The sequence below is a fragment of the Caenorhabditis remanei genome, chromosome III, assembly GCF_010183535.1.
Source record: "Caenorhabditis remanei strain PX506 chromosome III, whole genome shotgun sequence".
NCBI lineage: Eukaryota > Metazoa > Nematoda > Chromadorea > Rhabditida > Rhabditidae > Caenorhabditis > Caenorhabditis remanei.
The window spans coordinates 178217-201856 of NC_071330.1; the positions used below are offsets into that span (position 1 = coordinate 178217).

The 23640-nt window shown below is 40.0% G+C and overlaps 5 protein-coding genes across 5 annotated transcripts; 2 read left to right on the top strand and 3 right to left on the bottom strand.

Annotated features, from left to right (window-relative positions):
- Nucleotides 1-275: 275 nt before the first annotated feature.
- On the bottom strand, nt 276-943 carry GCK72_008192 (uncharacterized protein; the record flags this gene model as incomplete). Its single annotated transcript, XM_003102145.2, has 4 exons — nt 276-335; nt 378-550; nt 597-837; nt 884-943. 4 exons carry the CDS (start codon nt 941-943, stop codon nt 276-278), a joined length of 534 nt encoding a protein of 177 aa, XP_003102193.2.
- A 1601-nt stretch (nt 944-2544) lies between these two features.
- GCK72_008193 (uncharacterized protein) lies at nt 2545-4142 on the bottom strand (the record flags this gene model as incomplete). The annotated part of the gene is made up of 4 exons (XM_003102107.2): nt 2545-2760; nt 2815-3139; nt 3188-3460; nt 3841-4142. The coding sequence occupies 4 exons, from the start codon at nt 4140-4142 to the stop codon at nt 2545-2547; spliced, it is 1116 nt and encodes a 371-aa protein (XP_003102155.2).
- Nucleotides 4143-4749: 607 nt separating this feature from the next.
- On the top strand, nt 4750-6567 carry GCK72_008194 (uncharacterized protein; the record flags this gene model as incomplete). The annotated part of the gene is made up of 3 exons (XM_003102062.2): nt 4750-4878; nt 6186-6389; nt 6436-6567. 3 exons carry the CDS (start codon nt 4750-4752, stop codon nt 6565-6567), a joined length of 465 nt encoding a protein of 154 aa, XP_003102110.2.
- Nucleotides 6568-6939: 372 nt separating this feature from the next.
- GCK72_008195 (uncharacterized protein) lies at nt 6940-9201 on the bottom strand (the record flags this gene model as incomplete). The annotated part of the gene is made up of 3 exons (XM_003102076.2): nt 6940-7105; nt 7316-7721; nt 9039-9201. The coding sequence occupies 3 exons, from the start codon at nt 9199-9201 to the stop codon at nt 6940-6942; spliced, it is 735 nt and encodes a 244-aa protein (XP_003102124.2).
- A 10654-nt stretch (nt 9202-19855) lies between these two features.
- Nucleotides 19856-22804, top strand: GCK72_008196 (uncharacterized protein; the record flags this gene model as incomplete). Its single annotated transcript, XM_053726691.1, has 9 exons — nt 19856-20002; nt 20050-20407; nt 20456-20534; nt 20890-21013; nt 21060-21201; nt 21904-22110; nt 22162-22387; nt 22433-22603; nt 22651-22804. 9 exons carry the CDS (start codon nt 19856-19858, stop codon nt 22802-22804), a joined length of 1608 nt encoding a protein of 535 aa, XP_053586268.1.
- Between the last annotated feature and the right edge of the window lie 836 nt (nt 22805-23640).

Below are 23640 nucleotides of genomic sequence, written 5' to 3' on the forward strand. Positions count from 1 at the left end.
AAATGCTTAAATTATCATACATATTCACATTTTGATTCAATTTTAAATGTTTATTCGAAAACTATACTTTTTTCAAAAAATTTCAAAAAATTTCCAAAAAAAGTTCAAAAACTCAAAATGTTTTGAAAAAATGTTTCAAAACGGGCCGAGCGGGCCGGGCCGGGCCGAGATTTTTCCTGGTTTCAGCCCGGCCCGTGACAAGTATGATGAATTTGGCTATGACTTCAGAATCAATTCGATGATAAAACATTTATTCAATCCACAAAACCCCAGAATTAATGATGACATCCAATACTTCTGTCGACGAAAAGAACCTTCCATCCGAGCGATTGGTCCTGAAATCAAGATGATTACAGTAATCTTCCAGAAGAACTTACATTCAAAAAGCTGACTCTCATATCGAAATTCACGCGATACTTCCACAGAGCCTGGACGTCAATGTTCAGCATAACCTCTCCCATGTCTTCTCCCGTCTGACGTTGAGATTTGATCTCAATGATCGGGTCCTCGTGATTAGCGACGAATTGTTGGAGCCAGTGGTTGAACATTGCTGGATTTATATTTGAAAGATAGTGTTTAGTAGTTTTGACCCTTACCAAAATTTTCGTACTGCCTAGCGTTACACTCGTTGAACATCATCTGAACGTCCACGTATTCGATGTGAGCTTGATAGTTTTCCCGGGTTTTCGGTGAGAACATTTTTTTGAAAAGGTCGATGTAATACGGTACGAACTCCTTAAAAGTTGTGTGATCCTTAGTCATATCCGTATCTCCATCGAGCTTTTGGAGAGCAAAGTCGCTTGTATTGATGAAGCGACGTGAGCGGACGATGTTGATCTGGAAGGAATTAAAAATTTCCAGAAAGTTTCCAATTTGAACTCACCGGACTCAAGGCGCTCAAAAGAGTCGGGAGGACAGTCAGGAAAAGAAGAAGAAGACGCATTTTCCAATGATGATTCTCTACTGGGGTAGCTCCCGTTATATAGGGGCTGTTCATTCGATTAGGACAGTTTCCCATGCGGGGAAAGGGAGGAAAACGTTTTATGGCTCTTTTTTAGAATTTTATTATGGGGAAATTCAGAAAAAAAGAAACATGAGGCAAAAAAGTTATATGGTTTAGCAACAGATGTTGAGCACGAAATCACCAACGAATTTTCGTGAAGCCTTCAGTTAGTCCGACTAAAACTCTCTGAAGATGATTCTCACACAAAAGTTGTCAACTTCAGAATTGGATATCCTGTTTCGTACCAGAATTGAGCGGAATACGGTTTTTGAAATGCCGTAAGGCGGGAGGCGGAAAATATTTCATTATTTAGAAATTGATTTTGGCTACATTTTGTTATAAAAAACCGCTAAAAATAGTTAACTTTTTGTTATATTACGTTTTTTGGTAAAAACTGGCTGCAAATAAACTTCAGAAAATCTCACAAGGGAACCTTATAAGTGGTCCTTAATGCCAGCAAAAACGACCTATACAGGTCGAAAGAGGATGTTTCAAAACCTATAAATCAACTTTCAAAAGTTGCTTCCGTGACCTGTAAGTGCCTGAAATTGCCATCTGAAAATTGACCATTTTTACCATTGATTTGCTGCATTTCGCCCTCTCGCCTCCTCCAAATCCTATCACGTTTGTAATAAACTGCGGCGACACTTTAAAAATGTGTTCGGATGGCGCAGGTGGTTAGCGTCTAGGTGGAGGGAAATTTTGGGCTGGTTCGACCCCTTTGCCATTTTTTTTCCTTTTTTTTGTTTGATATCTTTTTTTCCAGTTTTTTTCAATGTTTTTTTGGAAGCTATCATAAAAGTTTGGCGGCACCTCCATCTGTCAACCGGCAGATCACTCTTATAATCATCAATTGAAAGGGATTCAGAAGGGAATCACGTTGATGGTGGTACAAAAAAGACTTCTATGATAGCTTCCAAAAAAACATTGAAAAAAAACTGGAAAAAAAGATATCAAACAAAAAAAAAGAAAAAAATGGCAAAGGGGTCGAACCAGACCAAAATTTTCCTCCACCTAGACGCTAACCACCTGCGCCATCCGAACACATTTTTAAAGTGTCGCCGCAGTTTATTACAAACGTGATAGGATTTGGAGGAGGCGAGAGGGCGAAATGCAGCAAATCAATGGTAAAAATGGTCAATTTTCAGATGGCAATTTCAGGCACTTACAGGTCACGGAAGCAACTTTTGAAAGTTGATTTATAGGTTTTCAAACATTCTCTTTCACCCTGTATAGGTCGTTTTTGATGGCATTAGGTACCACTTAAAAGGTTCCCTTGTCAGTGAATTCGCGTAGTCGAACAAATTTTTCAGTGATATAAGATGGAAGGCGGAATGCGGGACAGATCCAATTCGAAAATTGGCTTTTTAATTTATTTTTGTAGTTGACCACTTTTTTATGAATGCTCTTTTTATAGAGATACAGCACGGGGAGCTCAACTTTCATTTAAATTTGGTGATCTCTTGTAAAAAATTTAAAAATCAAGACAAAAAATGCAGCAGTTTTATTGTTTTTTCGAGAAAAAAAGAATCTCTGCGATTCTATGCCTTCTTTTTCTCCTCTCCCTCCTCAAACTTCGCCTTCCGACATCCGCCATCTCCAACTTTCGAGTGATTCTTCTTCAACTTGATACGCCCATCCTGCTTATAGTCAATGACACACGTATGGTTCTGTGGGTTACGGTGACGATCACAGAAAATTCTGAAGCATTTGCAACGCATCGTTTGTTGAGCGGCGGAGAGCTTTTTGAAGCAAGTCTAGAATTAATTTTTTTGTTTGAAACTATTGATTCCCCCGTTAGTTTCCCTCACATTACACTTGGTTTTTCTCTCCTCCTCGAATCTCTTCACATAATCCAACAATTCGGATTCAGTACTCGGTGGGAGATACATCGAGCGACGAGCTCGTTTGTATTCTTCGATGGTTTCAGGCGGATCGAAGAAGAGCTGAAATGAGGCGGACATGTAGATATATAGAAGCACAAACCGACTTGCCTTGAGCTCTTTTTCTGTAACATTCGACTCATCACCACCACCTTCAACGCTACTCATCGAGCTGACACTGGTACCGGATGGAGACATGGCGGATACAGTGGATACAGTAAGTTCAGATGGTGGAGTGGCAACTGGCGAGAATCTGGAAGAGGGTACTGTAGTTGGGTGTCTAGCCAAAAAGAAAACTCACGATTGAACCGAACCGGCTTCCGACTCCACCGGCGTATTCGACAAAATCGGCGCGTGTTTCTTACGACGAAGCAACGTCTTCATACGGTTTCTGGTCAACTCGTGTTCCATCTGCTTCTCGGGTGTCCAAATATTCGCTGTCGCATCCTTATCGCTCATCTTCTTCGGCTTACGATGCACCGTATTCATTCCTTTGATCTGCTTACGAAGTTGATCCTGGTTACTTGGAAAAATTGGAGGCATCATGAGAATCATGTCAGTGGCGGTGGGATTTCTGCAAAAAGAAAATTAGAGCGAATCTTCCTGTTGTCCAAAACTAGTTTACAAAAAACGAAAAACGAAATTGCCCTGAACCAGGATCGAACTGGTGACCTTTAGATCTTCAGTCTAACGCTCTCCCAACTGAGCTATCAAGGCACGCCAACGACTGCTTCCCAAGGAATTGATAACTGTGATTTTTTCGTTAGCGACGGCGGCCGACTTAATAATTAGAAAGCGGAGGGCGCAGTGGATAATAGAATTGGCTATGAAACAAAGGGTCACAAGTTCAATTCCTACTCCTATCTGATTTATTGATAGACCTTAAAACTAGGTGAGTCAGAAATCCTCCACCTTATTCTTGTACTTATTTTAGAAAAAGTAAAGAAAACTCACGTAAACAAGCCGGTGCTCATTTTAACATTCATTGTTACTGTAGCATTCGTAGTGATTCCATATTCAGCAAGCGCCTTGTTTCCCTCCTTCAACTCTTTTCCCTTGAAAAGCAGAATCTGACGATTCGCCAGAACTTCAGTCTCAATTTCGATGCGAGTCTTCAAATCTTGAACTGTTTCCTTCTCTTTGATCTCAATGATCGTCTGCTTGACACCTTGCATCACACTGGTCACCGTGATCTTCAACGTCTTCTCATCACCGGGCGACTCCGAACGAGATTTCTTATCATTTGGCGAACCCATTGGTTTTTCTCGCTCGCTCTTGACTATTGCACGAAAAGTAAAATGTTGGATATTGGGAATGAATGGGAAAAGAATGAGAACATTGGAAAAAAGGGGGACTTTTTTTTTAAATTCGTTTCACGTAAAGTTCATTCGAATAAAAGATACAAAAAAGAAACAAAAACAATTTGGGCCGAACCGGGAGTCGAACCCGGGACCTCTCGCACCCGAAGCGAGAATCATACCCCTAGACCATCCGGCCGCTGTTTGCGGAGAGAGTCAATGCCGTACACATGCACAACGTAGTAAGGAAAGGGGAGGAAGGGGTTGTCGAGAGGTCACAGAGAAAAAAGACGTGGAGGAGGAGGGGGACGCCAAGAAACGAACGACAAGTGGCGTCATAAAAAAGGGGGAAAGTAGGTCAACAGGAAGGAGAAAGAGATGGATAGATTGGATTTAATTTAGAACCCAAAAAATTTCGAAAAACTACCGGAACTACAGAAATTTTAATAAAAATTGATACCAAAATTGAATTTTTGACAGATTTACAAGATGTGAGACATCCGACAAGTTCTAGTATAAAAGGGAACCCCGAAACAACCCAAAATCTCATCGAATACTCCAAACAATGGCACTTCTCCCGAAGATGCTCGTCATCCTTCTTATTCTCGTCGTTCTCAAAGAGACTGCTGCCGTGCGTGGCGCTCTTTTCCGCTCCGGACGAGCTGTTCCGTTTGAGCGTGTTCCTGGACAACAGGTGAGTTGTGGGGCATGGAGTCGTTGGGATAGGTTTAGTTGGGAAGTTTAGGTAGAAATTGGGATTTATGACGGTCGGAATAATGTAGAGTTGTGTTTCAATATTTAGCAGACTTGTGAAATTTGAGGTCGGCCCGGACTTGACTTTTTGAACTAATTTCGCTACAAATTTTTCTGCAAAAAAATATGTAGTTCTAGATCCCTTGACATCGCTCCTACTCCTCAAAGTCTCTAAAAAATGTGGTTAAACAGTGTTTCCCCCTATTTAGAACCGGCCGGATCAAAACTGGTACAAACTAGAACCATCTTAAATCATCAGAAATGGAAGTGGTCTGGTTTAGCTTCTAGGCTTCAGGCTCTAGGGCTCCAAGCTCATACCACTCCCAGAGTTCTCCCCACCACATACAGTAATAGCCATAATTCTACCAAGTTGGGCCGCTTTCAGTCAAAAATGACCATCTTCGAGTGAGTGCCATGGTACCACTAAGTAAAATTTTTATGGATCGTACAGTTCAAAAACAGAGCTTCATTTTTGTAGTTGACAATTTTTTGTACGGACACTCCCTAGCAAGTTACGTATCGTCAATGTAATTTCACTCTTAAATCGACCAACTTTAGTGCAAAATTATGATGTGGTCTTAAAATTATCATAACTCTCTGTGAAGTTTCCGTACAAAAGAATTGTCAACTACAAAAATGAAGCACTGTCTTTGTTCTGTATGATCCATATGAATGTTTCATGTTGAGACAATTATTGATACCGTAACCACTCTCAAAATTGGACATTTTCTACTGAAAAAGGCAAAAGTTGTTAGAATTATGGTCATTAAGTTCTGATTTGCATCAGTTCTAGTTCGAGCGGTTCTTATCCGTAATAGTACCGATTCTGATTCGTGGGAGCACCGGATTAGAATTTCTACAAAACAAAAGGTTTTTGGTTTTTTTTTTGAATTCTTCTTGCGTTTAGAACTTTCTCTCAAAGCAATATTTTTTCCTCATCCCCTTAGCCTAATCAAGAAAAACTTATTTACCACCGGATGTCTCTTTCTATAACATTGATATTTTAAAAGGACGATATATTTTCGACCGATTGATAATTTAACAATGATAAATCAAATGGGAATAGAAAAGAGGGGGAGGGTGTAATCTTGATTATGCTGAGGGGTCGGGTTCTAGCCTAAAATAGATATTTGTGATCTTTGAGGTTCTGGCCTGCAAAAAATGACAAAAAAGCACATTTTTACTTTTACTACGTTCTAGGTGGCCTTTAGAAAGTTTTTCCTATAACATTTTTTGAATTTTCCCTAGAAAACCGCGCCAGTATGTCGAGAAGTGGAGCTCTACGTCCCATGCCTCTTCACATACAACCGTAACTGTGTCATCGACAAAATCTGTGTTCACGAGTCCCCGGTGGCCACTCAGACCACCCCAATTTCTTTAACAACCACCCCGAATTCGAAACGAGAAGGTCATCGCGACTCGTTGAGCTTGTTCGGCCCGCCTAGAGGAAATGTGAGCGTTTTTAGCCAATTAAATAGAATTTTTGACCAGTTTTCAGGACTTTTTGCGCTTCGGAAGAGCCGGCATGGCTTCTGGAGCCGGTGGCACATCGGACGCAAATGGGGCACAAGATGAGATGAAAGCGTCGTTTCTGAGAATCAACGGAGAACCGGAGATCATTTTCCAATAACTCTTTTAATCAATGTTGCTGCTTTTATTCTTTATTTTTCTTATTCTGATGGATCGCCGAAATTAACTGACAATATACTAATTTACACTTGTTTAAGGGGAACATGTGTGTGTTAAAATGAATAAATTCATTACTTGTTAAATCTGAAAATTGCCTGAAATTTAGTGAAACACGAGAATTAGAAAATACCAATTTATTGGATTCATCAAATATGATGTATGTCAGAACAGAAAGAAACTTTTTCGATTCAGAGTAAAACTTGAGTGATGAGATAACCGTAATCAGGAGAATTATTAATAGGGTGCACCCAATCTGGGCACAGTTTCAGATTTACAGAAGATTCGAGAAGAAGAAGACGTAGGCCGCCGTCGACTAGAACAACGAACGAGTGAGTTGGAAGACCTTCTGTTGGATGATGTCGGTTCTTGGCGATGACCATCTTTCGATTGCTTCGAATTCACGACGTCTTTTCACCAATTGCAAGAAGACGGTCAACGATCCGTCGACATTTGGATAGTGGGTACGGCAAGAGAAGAGGCTGGAAAAACATTTTTCAAAAAAGGTCGGGTTTATGATGGCGCGGGGGGAGGGAGAAGTGTGCCTTGATAGCTCAGTTGGGAGAGCGATAGACTGAAGATCTAAAGGTCACCAGTTCGATCCTGGTTCAGGGCAATTTGCTTTTTTCCTTTTTGATATTAGTTTTTCAAAATATTGTTCGCCGTTCTAGTGTAAGGAATCGAATACTCACCAAATTCCGTCATATGAGAGTCCTTCATGAATAATCTCATGAACAGTATCAAATTCAGCTTCGGTGCGATTCAAAAGATCCGGAGCCAAAATGATGTCGTACTTCTTTCCGCCCAAAAACTTTCTCAACTCCTCCATTGTTCCACACGACAATTTGGTCTTGTTCAATGGGATATTGTTTCTTTTGAGTGTTGGTTTACAGTACAACTCAAGACTTGTCTTGTCGATGGTGTGCATTGCGATCTTATCAGCTCCGGCTTCAAATGCGTAGACAGATGGGAGTCCGGTGACGAATCCGATTTCGAGAACTGACTTTCCATCGAAGAAGTCGGTCTCCATCTCGACATTGACAATGTTGTCGATGGTGTGGCAGATGGTGTTGACACCCTCCCAGTCGTCGTGGTGGTCTGGAATTGTCAAAATATTTTTTTGAACTTTAAATTCACAGAAAGATGGAAATGCTAGAGTATTGTGAAAAACTATCCAAGTCAACACTCGCCGCTGCGACAGGGAAAGTCCGCGTTTCTCCTCACTCTTGTCATTGCCCCCCCGCACCCCTCTCTCTCGTCCGCCTCAATACACAGGTGAACCGCTGGGGAACACATATGGAACCGCGCGGTGGCGAATATGCGGCTAAAAAGAATGAGGGTTGGGCCTTATATGTGTCCATATGGATCCCCGCGCGGTCGGCCGAGAAAGTGGAGCGCATATGGAACGTATATGGATAGCATAATCAGCATTAATTCTACCAACCGTATTTGGTTGATTATTCTGTATGAAACACTAGAAAGGTCTAATTAATTGTTGTGAATGTTATCATGTTGTTTAACTTTTCTTTTTTCCAACTTGTTCACTTTCCATTTCTCGGACTTGTATATTTTCTCCTTTTTCTCGAAGTTCTTTCCTTTTTTAAACAGATAATGGCAATACTTTAAAAATTGAAAATCACCCACGATATTTCATATAAAAATCTTAGATTAGCTTTGCGGTTATAAACAATCATTTATGCTCAAGCTTTTCTTTGAACTCTGAAAAAAGATACCCGTCGATGAAATTCGAAGTCCGGTATTATGACTTTACTTCGGTATGACAAATACTTACCTTCTTACCTTTAAATCTACCTGAAAAATATGATTTCTTATCATACCAAAGTAAAGAAAAACACAAGACTCGAATTTCTCGACAAAAAGCTAAAATTCAAGTTTATTGAGAAAATAACAACTTTTGTATTGAAAAAATAAGTTTCCGTAAGTTTAAACAGCTTTATTTTTATTTTTGAAGTTTGCCATTATCTGTTTTGTGCAAAAAGAATGAAGAAAATAGGTGAAAAACTTCGAGAAACGGAGAAAATGGGCCCGGACTTATAGAAAAAAATGTCGCGTCGATTTACGGTAAACAACACGCCCACGTGTAATTCCGGAGTGTCGTTTCGGCGGCCGGCCGCCACCCTCAAATATGGACCATATGTGGAACGTATATGGGAGCCAAATGGGTGCACGCGCGGCCAGTACACAGAAAAGACGACCGCACATATGCGGCACACGCGCGATCCACTTTTCATTTAGGGACACATATAGGATCCTATTCTGGCACTTCCACATATAGGATTCTCAGCGGTTCACCTGTGTAGCTCAGTTGGGAGAGCGTTAGACTGAAGATCTAAAGGTCACCAGTTCGATCCTGGTTTGGGGCAATTCTTTTTTTGCTTTTTTTATTTCGCTCACCTTGATGACTATTTTTCTTCAGCGTATACTGCAATTCATCGGCAACATGAGTTTTCGGGTTGGAGTTCAAAGTTGCCACATACTTGATGCATCTTCCAGAGTCCAAACTGAGTTCACAGTTGATTGGGGCGACTGAGGCGATAGTTGGGATGGTGAGGACCATTTTGAAAGCAAGGGAATCTAGAAAGAAATGGTTCTTTGTAGGGGTTGAAGGTAATAGTAAACACGAGTGGCAAAAAATGCGTAAAAAAGAAGATAAGATACGAGGTGGCATGCGAGAATATAAAAACAGGCGGTCCAATCAGTTGGATCTTGGTCTAATGACGTGTACATACTATTCAAATTGAGTTCACAAAATGCAGCTAACACCCCGTTCGAATATTGGAATAGATAGAGAGAGTGTATCGCTTTTAAAGATTCCCGCAAAACGGGGTGGAGCCTAGAGAGAAGTCACGTGTAGGGAGGAAGCTGTAAACAATAGATAAAAGAAGAGTGCAACACGGAGAGATCAGAGAAGCCACAAAAATGCGAATAGATGTTTAGAAAGAATTTTTTGAAGGGGGGGGGGATACTGTAGCTGAGAGAGACTAAAGTATATTGGTCTGAGAGCTAAGAGTCCAGAGACCCTTATGGTGGCTCCATGAAGAAAAAGCAAATAGAACGAGTCCCTTTAATACTCCCAACCCCTTTCGCCTAGACTCCGCCCCACTGTCTTCGCTAGATGAGGGCCGGAAATGAAGAGACGTGAGACGTGAAAAGGGATAGAAACACACACGATGATCAGAGAGATCGAAATCATTGCGTCGATCTTCAAAGAACACGGAGAGCTCTTTGTTATTCGTTTCTTCAAAGAAGATTTTTGATGGTCAGTGATGAAGAAGAAGAAGAAAAAGACGTAGAAAAAAGAACAGCTGATCGATTTTTGTTCGGGAATAAGATCAATGACGTTGTTGGGAAAAAGAATAGAATAGCAAGAAGTGTGGGAGTAATCGAGAGATAGATAGGGGAAGAGATGATGAAATTGATGGAGATAACTGGTAAAAACAAAGTTGTACGATTTTTAGCTATAACTATAGAACTATAGATCGAAAATTGAGCAGCTGGGCTACGCACAAACACGGTTTCAAAGTTTTTGTATAGCAAATGTTATGTGGATTATTGGGATAAAATTGGTCTAAACTTTATGTTGTTTATATAGAGAATGTTATGCTGAATCTTTTTGTAGTTGACAACTTTTTGATAGCTCTCCACGTTTTTGAGATATTCCTCTTTCCAAAGAACCCCATTGTTTTCATATCAAGTTCCAAGAAACCCTCATTGTCCACGTGTAATCACTGAACAGCGGGTGTTGTTTGGCACGTGTATCAGAGAGATATTTTCAGCGGAGAACGCCAAAACGGTGAATCAGAAATAGGGGGGAAACACACGTCAGTTGTCTTTTATTAGGCAAACACAACACTATGCTGAAACCTTTTCATCTTGGTTAGGTTTCACGTGAAACGTAAATGATAAAATGGTCTTGAAGGGTTGGGAGTCCAGGTCATGTGGGAATTAGAAATTGGAAAAATATTTGGAGAACTAGGGTTCCAATGGTCTGTAACATGTTTTGTTCTAAGACATTTGAACTTTGGTGGAGTCGAGAAAAGTTTTATGAGATTCGGGGGCGCAGGGCTCAAAATACTTGCAGACCGGACCTAACTCGTTTCAAACTGAACCTTATGAACTGTAAAATATACCAAAATGTAGATCACAGCGAGTTCTATGTCTATGATCTAATAAGAGCCGGATGACTATTCGTTAATGCTCCGCGGGCCGGGCTAGGCTGGCTTTTTGAAACTTTTGAGTTTTTTTGCTCTTTTTCCAGGCCTGCGGCACATTAACGATTTATCATACGGCCCGTAGTAGGTCACATCCATGGAACTCGCCGGGATCTACCGTGCTCCGTCGTATAACGGTTGGCACGGTGCCAAGGATTTTTACGTTTATTTTGTAGTATCTTTCAATATAAACCGCGATGCGCACGCAACGCGACTGAGAAAAATAATTCAAATCTGTTCGTTGCGGACCTTAACGGAATCACGATGTTTCGCAAGCTATGAACCTGTGCTCAATATTGGGAACTAACCAAGACATACCCCAAAATAGCAGACATTCGCTGAACATAAGCTTCCAACAAGTATGCAAATGATATCATTATCCAGACCAAACCATCATCTTTCCCTCTGTCTGTCTGTGTGTCCATCATTCCTCTGTTCCCTCTGTTCCCCTTTTCTTCCCAGAACCTGTTCCTTTCCCATTGTTTTCTCTTATCTGTATATTTTGGTGATAGTAGAATTACTATGATTACTAATAACATCCGATGGCATGTCTAGGTGCAATACAGGGAGATGACGTGGCAAATGTACCCAAGTTGGTCAAACTACGAATTGGAGATAAGGTATCAGATTAGCAAATCGACAGAAAGTGGGAAGATTTGTTTGGTTTGTTTATTTCGAAATTTAGAAACCTATCCATCATAGAGATCAAACTGCGTAACTAGAATTTTGTAGACATTTTTTTCTTTCAAAAAAGTTCAAATTCCACTTGTCCACATTGTCTAATTTATTGCACTCCAATGACTTTCTGATAAGAAAATTCTCGAATTTCACGTGTTTTGCATGGTTGTTTTATTCAAAAAAGTGTCGGGACCAATAATTATTAGATTTAAGTATACAGACGTCATGTATTTGTTATTGTTATCAATAAAAAAATTTAAGACGAAAATGAAAGTGATAAGAGTTGTTTGCATAGGTTCTTGGCGTGGTTGTTGGTTCTTGATCATCATTTTGACTGGCTAGTTTCTTTTTTGGGTCGGGGACAAGGGTCCAGCAAACTAAAATTTGACGGTTTAGTTGGAGGGAACCCAAAATCGTCAAGACTCTCTAAATAACGTCTCTCATTTGGCTTTACTCGTTTAATTTTTGACAGGTTCTGATAAGGCAAGGAAGTTTATGAGTGCACCTAATTTCTGATGTCGAAGAAAATGAACCCAAGTGCTCTGGACCCGTTGATAAGATATGGGTCGGGTCAGAAAAGGAGAACATAAGTAGATATCAAGTACTGATAGATGAAGAATCTTTCCTTGAGTTTTGGAGAAAAACTGGACTTTTTGTGGTACGGTCACTGGAAAAGAAGAATGCAGATAATCAAAAAAGTGAATCGAAAAGCTGAAATTCTCGCTTCCAAAACTTACATGATTGGATTGAAAACTTCTTGCTCATGTTGTTTTTTATGAAAAATTGGCTTTTTTGATACAGAAAAACTGATTTTCAATAAAATTAGTTTTTCAGCAATTTCAGCAAATATTTCTTATTCTCAAAAAATAACAGTTTCAAAGCATCGTCAAGTACATGTGGTGAAATTTATATTAGAAACTATTTTCTTCCAAAAAATTATACTCATTTTTCTGAAAATCTTTTTTCTGCATCAAAAAGTCAATTTCCCACCAGTCTTCACGTTTTCTGGCTCATCAGATAGAAAATTTCATTTTCTACAATTCGGATAGATTGAGATTTTCAAAAGCAATACTGACTTTTGAGTTACGAGCGAAAAAAACGTAACTTTTGAACACTAATATCTCTACTAGATCAAAATTTAAGCTCATGTACTTTATACAATTGATAATGTTATATTGATTGTTCTTTAGTTAATTTCTTTTCTACAACTGCTCTCGTTGTTGAGATAACTGCCGAAACATTGCAGAACTCATGCCCACCATCTTCCATATCAACAAACATTTCCAGGTACACATATATCTGCAAAATAATCTGCAAATAATAATGTGCACTCTGCGATCAAACACCTGACCTCAGGGGTCACCTGCCGTTCTCCAAAGCTACAGTGTGTCACTTGTTGTCCGTTTTGGTTTCCGACCCGGAACGTTGTCAAAACTGATCATAAACATCATTTGACCTGAGATCGTCCGTCCTTTTCTATTTCTTCTCACTCTCTTTTTGTATTTCTGTTGGTGTCTTTCAAAAGTCACATGTTCTAAAAATAGACACCCATTTTGTCCAATTCTTTCTATTGTCACATATCATGGGCGGTCGATGACTTCTTATCATATCAAAAAGGGAAGGGAAGACCCGTTAGGATCCACGTGTCAACAAAAGGAGAACCGCCCGTGTCTAACGACTTTTGATGATCGCTTCTATATATTGTTTTGCCCTTAAGGCGAAACGGAGAAACTCATAAAGAAGATAGGAGAAGCCAGAGAAAAAGACTTGTTTACCACTTTCCAGCTGCAAATAATCGGTTCTTCTCGAAGATTCCATGACGGGCAGAGTGCGAGAGACGCAGACACTTTTCGGTCTTTGAAAGTCATCTTTCAGTGTGTACGTGTTTGTGTTGGTTAGTGTTGAGTAAGCGGCGAGGGGGGACGGGAAATTGAAAAGATGGAAGGGAGAAGGGGAGAGAGCTCAGTGAGCAATGACGCCTCTACTGGAATTGAGAGGGGATCAAGCTTATGAATGGTTGTTGTTTATTTGGTAGTGGAACAGGAGAATATAAGGTATCTATGGTTAGTGGGGTGGTTAGGAGATTGGGGAGCGGATGTTTTAGATGCCAAAAACGAAAAAAGGAAACTTTTCAGCCGCACATTGGATTTGAAGTACCGTAAATACTGTAATTGAAGCATGAAGCACACCCTCAGGACTCGTTTTTATGCACTTCTTCTTACAGTGTAGCATAAGTGGCATGTTCCCTCCTACAATAAATAAATACAGAAAATACATTTTCCATATTTTTTCATCATTATGTTAGAGTATTTGTCCAAACTTCAATTTACGGTAGTTTTACACAACGCGTTGTGCTAAATCCCGCAGTTATCAATCTTGATTTATGCTCTAATAACTTTGAGCTCACGAAGACTTCAGTTTTAAATTACAACGTTCTGAATATTGTTTCTCATTTTCTTTTCACACAACCTTTTTGTGAATTCCCATCAGACACGCGTTCCATGACTAATTTATAAAGACTCTTTAACAATTTAAACATTTCCTGACTTTCTCACCGTCGTTTCTCATTAATTTCTGAAAAAGCTCAAAAATTCTTATTGCCATCACTGCTCTGCCAGAGCCACATGAGCCTCCTGCGAAACAGCTATAAAAAAGCCCTTGAGCTCATTTCGTAAGGTCAAGCTGCTGGGATCGAAAATAAGAGAGCTGGATTATTCCATCATTGATGAGCAGTTGTGACGTGGAGAGTTAAGACAGGTGCAAGATTGATTCTTCAGGGATTCTGAGCAAAAATAGAACAGCGAGAATTTCAAAATGATTTTCATCATTAATCGGCATCACATTTGAACAGCTTGGCCGATAGAAAACTTATTTTTTCCCAAATTTTCATTCATGACAGTGCTCTTATATCTGGCAGAACTGTGATCAGTGTTTGTTGTTGCTGAAAAACAAAAATCCAGAGCTATTTTCAGCGCCTCTCTACCGTACTTCACCCGTAAAAAGTTGTGAAAGTACGGTAGTCGCAACGAGACCCACACCTCGTCCCCGGTCGGAATTTCAAGCGAGCGGCCAGCCACAGGCGAATGGGTAATATGGGCTCACTAAGATACAGACTGAAAAATTTCAGATAATTTTTTGTGAGCTGCAAAACGAACGATTTTTCGGTATGTTTGAAATAATCTACATTGCTATGCCTCAAAACAAAAAGAAATCCTTTTCTCTCAAAATGTGCCTTCCAACACCGATCACTAACTTTTCTTCTTCTCGACTGATCACCTATCAAAAGAAACTTTTTTTGTTTGATTGTCCTTCTTGTTTTCCACTTTTCTCTCTTTTGCACATCAAAAAAAAGTTGTCCTGGCGATCTGCCAGTAAATAGAAAAGTCACTTTTGTGTCATCACGTGGTGATGTTTGATGTGTGTGTGTGTGTGTGTGTGGGAAGATTTGTTAGTGTTCTTGGGTATATTTACTTTTCGTCCCCCCCTATATTGAAGAATGACCCCCCAAAAACGACCTGGGAAAAGCCCCCCACCCGATTGATTATTGACCCCCCACCCATTGAACATTAGCCCCTTTCCCTTGTCTCTTTTTTCGCTTATACTCCTGAACCATTTTGTCCAACATAATTCAACTATACCCGAATCTTCAGGCTTAGGAAAAAAGACCCGGAAAGACATTTTCGGCATAATTTATATTTATGATGTTCAAGCGTATAGTCTGAAAACGTGCTTCCATTTGTTTTATTCATAGTGTGGAATTCAATAGTGGGGGCCTGATGTTCTATGATGGGGGTCTATTGTTAAACAGTGGGGGTTTTAAAGTCATTAATGGGGGACTGATATTCAATGATGGGGGTCTGATAATCCATAGGTGGGGGACCGATGTTCAATGGTGGGGGGCTATCAATAAATGATTACAGCTAAAGATAAACAGTAAGAATTAAAACTCCATTCTCGGTGGGGGGCTCTAGGGGGGTGGGGGCGATAAGTCATGAATACCAGGTTCTTGAACAATCGTCCCCCACTTTGTACTGGTGGGGGGTCATTGTTTCACACCAAAATAGAAGTAGAGCCCCCCGCCGTGAGGAAAAAGCCCCCACCTGTTTTGTACTGGGTGGGGGGCTCTTCCTAGGTAAATTTCAACGTGGGGGACTCTACTGATGTGGGGGGCGATAAGTAAAGAATCCCGTGTTCTTTTCTGCAAAAATATATATATATATACCGGTATGTTTATTTAATCTGCTGAAACTTTGGAATTCAATTGAAATCAACCCTGAAACTAAATGTGAAAATAACAATTGAATAGTTAAACTTTCAAAACAATGTAATTCCTATTCGGATTGTAAACTATTTTGAACGGTGCTATTCGAGAATTGTCTTTAGAATTTGCTGCTAATATCCACAAGTCACAAAGAGATGTTCGTGCACTGTTCTTCGGATCCTCCTCGTCCCACATTCCACGGTATACACACTCGGGTCTGAAAATACTTCAGGATAAGTTAAGGAAATTTAAGCATAAGACATGAAATTTCTGGAAACTTGGATAAACTAATAGAAGGACAGATATCTAGCGGACTTATTGAATGAGCGGAAATCAAAATGCGTAAAGAGGAATAAAAAGTGCCTGAAAGCGGAATGCGGAATAAAATAAATTTTTAGATGGCGATTTCGGCCTTACTGTAAAAAACCACTTAAACTGATTTTTTTTTAAAGTTTGTTTTTTTTTTGATAAAAAGTAAGAGTTATGCTGCAAAAACCTTTAAAAACTTCACTAAATTTGATTAGGCGAACAAATAGTTAAAGCTCTAAGCGGAATGCAGAATTCCGCTCAACACTGGTCTAGCATTTCACTTTTAGAGTTAGAAAACAGTATTGATTAAAATAACGAAAGGTTGAAGTGGACATCTAGACAGCAGGACGTACAGATAGACTATGAGAAAGTTTGATATTAAAATATTCAGGCGGAAACATAGCAAAAGCTCAAACATAGCTTGTCACTCATTATTTTTAAAACCAATATGATTAGTCCGGACTTACAGAAACATACAAAACTAACCTCCTCTCATCATTCGAACAATTCATCAACTGGAAAACAAAATAGTTGACACCCATCTCTTTCATTGTTTTGTGAACTTCTGCCACTGGCTTCTTACTGAACATTGAGTACACTTTAAGGGTCCGCTCACTGCAAAAAATAATATAATTTAGTTAAACTAGGTAGCTTGAAAGATTTTACCGTATTCCAACATGTTCATAATGTGGATGATTGATAATGGGTCGGAGAGTTGTCAGTTTTACATTCGCCATAACAGGCATCGTTCCAGCAAACACAGCGTCTGTAATAAAACTTATGCAAATGCGCTCTACTGAAAATATGTATTACCTTGTTTCGTATTACTCTGAATCCAATCGAACAGCATCTCTTGGTCTGGATTACTGTATTCACCTTTGATGTTTAGTTGTTGTTGTACATTCGGCATTCCTAAAAATATTTTGTTTCTGTATGTCTGTTTCTCCAGATTTCCACATTTACCTCTGGTAATCAACAGAGCAAGTATACCAACAAAAATGGAAGCTCTGACAGGATTCGAAATTTTGTCGCCGCCGAATAACTTAGGGTGGGCGATGAGGGCTGAGACGATGCATAGGTGAGGAGTCATGAAGAGTTTGAGACGCATGATGAGGACGGCCATGGTGGTAGAGCAGACGAGTTGGACAAGATTATAGACAATCTGGAATTGTTTGTATCTATTTCATTGTAGAAGGGTTATGTTGCTTATGTTACACCAAAATGAAGGAATCGCCGGATTACAACCCGATAGAAAAGTTCAACAATGTACAGTAAGTAGGAAACGTAGATATGAAGACATGATATACCGGACTATCAGTTCATGAGATTGTTAGGGATTTAAGATTGGGCAATTTCACCAGAAAAAGGTATGACAACGTCTTGGACAATCATTTTGCTCGTTTGAAAGAGGAACCTGATAACAGCCGACCCAACATCAGAGCTACCTAGAAAGATTTTATGCCTTCACCTTAATGCGCTCAACGCTTTAAACAAAGTGTCTAAGTAATTGCAGTGAGAATCCTGAAGCTACTTCATTCACATTCCTGGTCGTCTATTAGGAGTTTTAGTTGAATGTTAAATGGTTTCAAAAAGTTCGACATTTTCCGGATTTTCCGGCCCAATATTTTTACTCATTTCCACTCACGTCGCCATTCTTGACTTCTTCGTTTCCTGCATTGCTTCTCCACAATAAATTAGTGTTCTTCAAAAATTCATAACCAAATGCTAACATCGAAATCACAGCGAATGGTAATAGACAGGTTGTTCCTAATTTCTCAATAGTTGCATATTGAATGAAGTCGAATTCCGCTGAGCACGTGTAGAGACGGGTGTGGAAGTTGGCGAAACTGGTGAATTTGGAGCGGAGGATGTCGAAGATGTGCGCCTGGAATGTTTGGATTTTTAGATTGTTAAACGAGGACTGAAGTCCTATTTTTTATTTTAGACTGATATTTCTGAGCATTTTAAGAAACTTTTATATTTGATGGATAAGCTAGCAATTGATCTAAACGTCATAATTCCCGCTCCCCTGACTCGCGCGCCCGTGTAGTCATCTCGGACAAAAATATTTCACAATTCCTCGTTTGCTCGCTCATTCAACTAACTTTCATGTTTTTTCGATTTATATCGCAAAAACGGCCGCGCTGAAAAACTCTTCCATCTCCTTTAAAGCCTTATTGTCACCGCAAACGAGTACGGCCCAAATTCTGCAAAACTTACATCATCCTCAATACCCAATCCTTTTGATAACCCAACTTTGAGACCCAATGTAATTGCACTAAAGATAATTGCCAGCGTGAGAATATAAGCAGGACGGAAATGAAGTTTGGAAAGCCATGGAGAGATGTAGATGACCGTCTGAAACAGAAATTTTTGAAAGATGAATAGAAAAACAAAGTATTATAGAACTCACCGCCAAACCTAGAATACTAGGAAAATACAACGCCGTGATCATCATCTCATTACCAAAAAGCATTACAAAGCTGATGAAAAACGCGAGAATGTGAGAGTGAATAATAGTTTTCGCTGTGGCGACTGGCACTAGATCCAACGAAAAAGCCACGAAAATAGAGCAGATCTGAGTGAAGAATGCGAACTGTGTGAATTGCCAGAAGAGAAGAGCAGGGACACCAGTTGAGATGAGAAGGAGTATAGAGGTGGGTCCGAACTTTTTGTATCTGGAAGATAGACTACAGAATGAAAACAGTTTCCAAATTTACTCACTTGATTACAAAAGTCAAAATTGCAATGTGAGCAATGATGAATGGGAATGCGAAGCTTTCTCGGAGGGGCGGCGTCCATTGGACTCGGGTAGCTTCGGAATGGTTGAAGGCGAAACAGAGAACAGATAGGATACCTCCAAATATGGAATCGCTGAAAATATGGTATGATAGAAGCAAACTTGCAAATTCGGCCGGCGAGTAACTCGCTTAAAATGCCATGCTATGAGCTGAAAAATATTCCAAAATGTAGATCTCGACGAGTTCTATGTCTGTGACCTACTAAGGGCCAGATGGCAATTTGTTAATGTGCTGTGGGCTCTTAAGCATGTCGAAAAATACCAAAAAGGGGAACAGTTTATATCGCAACACTCTAACTACTTACCTCTAACTACAACGAGGTTGGTTAGTGTTTTTCTTCAGAATTGGTTTGGAGAAGTACATATTCTATTTTGTGTTTGGTTTGCACCAACATATTAATTATTGAGAACCTTGAGACCAAAAAACCTCGTATTATCTATAGGGCATAGGGCAAGCACGAAACTTAGGTCATTACAACTGCTGTCGGGCCATTTGCAAAATTTTCAAAAAATCCCGCTTGTCGGTTATCACCCCCGAAAAAGTTACTCAAAAGACCACAAAAAAGCGCCAATACACGGAGTTGAACCCCTGACCCTCGAAACCATAAAAAAGTAAAAAAAGTACAAGGGAATATAGCAAAAAAGATTTCCCACCCGTGGGACTCGAACCCCAGACCCTCCGATCCTCGGCCGACACTCTTAACCAGTAGGCTAGACACGCAGTCGAAAAAAAGGGATGTCGAATGGCAAGATATGCGTGGTGTTCGCAATTTTTTAGGGGAGAAAACGTGAAAATTTAAATTGAAGGCACACGTATTTATTTGGAATTTTCTGGAAAAAGCTCCATGTGGATTTTTTGGAAAAAGCTCCACGTAGAGGGTCACAGGTTGCATAAAAAGGAAAAATTTGCCTCAGGAAAATCAGAATCGCTCATAAAACTGCTCTAGACGTTATGTCGTGGAAGACTACCGCGTGGAACATCTACAGTCGAGTTATGGAGGCAATCGGGATTGTTGGTCCATATTCTACTCCACCGGATGGAATTTTAGAGAGATTTCAAGAAGAGAGGTACCGGGAGTGTATCAGAACGCTTCTCGAGGTAAATTGTCTAAAATGTTTTATGATTGATAAGAATTGTCTTTACAGAGCTCGAAACCGGAAGATAAAGAACTTTTTCAAGTGACGGTTTCGCGTACGGAGACTTGCCAAGACTACGGATGTGAGCAGAGCTTCGGTGATAGCGAAGTGCAGACAAGCTCTACGCTTATGTTGGAGTTGAGTGGCTCGAGGACTGTTCAACAAGTGGTTTCGAAGTTCCTGGCACCCTCTCCTCGGAACTGTGGTCTCGATGAGTGTAAAGGATTCGTAAGATCCGAAATATTGATAAATACTTCCCAGTGGCTGATCGTAGAAAATTTGAATTATCCATATGAAAGGGGACAAGACAACAAGATTGATGGGAACGTTTGTATCGATGTGCTTGGGAAAAAGTATTCGTTATATAGTAAGTTTCTCCCAATACGAAAAATTAATAATAATCCATTCATTCTAGTGGTCGTTTCCAAACGCAATGGATACGTGGTTGCCGATTGGCGTTCTAATGGAGGACCGTTGCCCTCTAGCGCTCGGTGGTATCTGGCCCTGTACCAACAGATTTGAAGTGTCTTTGTGAGGAACGGACGATTCGAGGAAGACCGCTACAGGGAATGTATCAGAACGCTGTTGGAGGTAATTTGTCTAATATGTTATTCATTTAATTAGAAATGCCCCTACAGAGTTCGACAGCCGAAGATAAAGAAAACTTTCGCGTCAATGTCTCTCGCACAGACACATGCAACGACTATGCGTGCGAGAAATCATTCGGTGAAAGCGAACTTCTGACAAGTTCTACATTGATGGTGGAGCTCACGGCTACCCAGACGGTTCAGCAAACTATCAACAAATTAATGGCACCTTCGCCACGAAACTATTTGAGACATTTTTAAGTTTCATGAATGAACTTAACAAATCGTCGAGTGAAGCATACAAAGAAATCGTTGGGATGGTTGAGATTTACCAAGACTTCAAAAAGGACGTACAAAGAGCAAAATTGAAAGCCGACCAAATTCAGGTAAACCATGATTTCATTGAACTGCTTCAAGCTTATTCTAATTTAGGCCGCTCTGAGCACGTTCGACGTGGAGCAAGATAGAGAAGAATTGCAAGTGCAGGCGCGCATCGTAAATGAAAATGATCATGACAGAGCGGTTGGCTCCTTGAACGACGAGCAAAAAGTGCTATTTGATATGATTATGGAAGGTGTCGATAACAGCTTGGTAAGATAGCAATACAATTCGTCACTTCGAAAACCAAAAAATTTTTCAGAATGGAACAAAATCGCTACTTCTGTATTGCAGTGGGACGGCAGGAGTTGGGAAATCCTATCTTATAGATAGGATCGCCGACGCGATCCATTTAAAATATGGAAGCCCTCAAAACCAGCTATCAACCCCATCTGTTCTTCTTGCTGCTCTGGCTTGGCCGCGATTGCCATACGTGGACTCACGCTGCACAGCTTGCTTGGTCTGAAGGTAGCCAGAGATGGTGAAATAACGTACGAAAATTTATCGGATGAAAATCGCGACATACGGCGAGTTTTGTTCGAAAACGTGAAGCTGCTGATAGTAGATGAAGCATCAATGGCTAGCTCCATAATGCTTGCGACAATCTCTAATAGGTTGCGAGAAATAACCGTGAAAACGACCCCATTTCGAGGAATGAATGTCGTTTTTTTGGGGACATTCTCCAATTACCTCCAGTCAAAGCACAACCAATATACGAAGAATTGAGTGGAATATCATTCGGAAATACTTTGGTGGCATGGGAACCGGGATAAGTCTGTGGAAGCTTTTTACCTTCTTCGAGTTGACAAAAAAGTTCGACAAGCACTCGACATAGTTTATGCGGGCATACTAGGTAATAAGAAAGCGCCCAATCCTATTCAACATTTATTTCTTTCAGGTCGAATGCGTGTTGGAGAACTCCGTCATATCATGTACAGGAAATTCAGAGGTCATGGAAAATGTGTGCTTCCACGAGTCACTGAAGTAGACCAATTCAACGATCTGGTAATTGGACTTATGGGCACTGATGTAATATCATTACTAGCAACTGAAAATGTTACGACCTCGTCTGTATCAACGAAGGCTTGTCCGTGGCAGAGAAAAGGTGAGTTTGTGACTACAAATTCCATAGATTTATAAGTTTACCAATTTTCAGAGTATTCCATTCTTCACTCAAATCTCCCAATCATTGGCTCAATCTATGAAAACCTTGGCATGCAATCGACGGCCGGAGGACTACGTGCAGAGTTAAAGTTTGCGTTGAACTGTCGTGTTATTCTAAGGCGAACAATTGACCGAGTAAAGGGTCTTGTTAATGGACTCACCGGAGTTCTGGAAGACATCAATGTGGCCAGTGGACAAGTTCAAAAACTCGGAGTTAGGTAAGTATCAACTTACCCCTTATGATGGTGATAGGCAACTTTCAGATTTGACCGACTACCCGATGAACTTATTTGGGTCACCCGAGTGACAGTCATGTACACGGACAATCGGCTGAGAATGAGAAGTAGAACTCAATTTCCTTTGGAACCAGCTGCCGCGGTTACTATCCATATGGCACAGGGTCTCACCTTGGACAATGTTATTATGAAAACAAGGTACCCTCTCGAAATTACATTATTTACACATAATTTGATTTTTGCAGCTCCATCTTTGCAAACTCTCAATGGTATGTTGGCGCCTCTAGAGTGAAAACCATGGCAGGACTACACCTAATTGATTTCAATGTCACAAAAGTCCAAGTCGATCAAGGAGCACTGACAGAATATGAGAGACTTTGTTCTTCTACGCTTGAGTGAATTAAATAATTATTTTCCTACTTGAATTTTTATAATGTTATTTACTTGTGTTCATGTTTTTTGGGTTATGGATTGAATAAAATGAACGTTTTTTTAAAAACACCTTTGATGCACTACGCGCAATTAGAACCGAACGGGAATTTTTCAAAATGTGATTTAAACGGGGCGTATCAAATGAAGAGATTTGGGATCATAAAACTTAGAACCGTACCGGAACGGTAAGAGAGACCACCCTTTGATTCCAAATCGGCGTTACTTACACAACTAGATGACATCTTCGCTTGACGGCTGCACTTGGTAGAATTTTTCAAAAATATTGGCTATTCCCAACGAAAATGTTCTTTTACACAGGTAATTGGGCGCCGATTGTTGTAAATGTACGTAACTTTTTACTGAGTATCGATTGGTATATGTCGCTATACTGGATGCGAATGAAATTCAGGTCTTTACCAATGCAGTCTGGACTTGGTAAAATTGTTCAAAAAAAATTGCCTATTCCAAATGAAATGTAACAGTTAAAAAATCTAACAACTCGTAAGCTTGCCATTGCCATATCCAGCCGATTTGGAACCAAAGGGTGGTGTCTCTTATATTTAATACATTGTTATTGTTCGAAAAAATATAGATACAGTGAAACTTCAAACGTAAGAACTTCTCCTACACTGAACAAAAATTCAATTTCTTGTGATTAATCGACTCGAAAATCACTAACGTATGTAAGTTAGCAAATTGTTTTTGGAAAAACTTTTCCCAGAAACTTTATTTTTCCAAAAAAAAAACTGCAATTCAATTTTTTGCGTTTTTTGACATTATGTCCCGGCACATTAACGAATAGT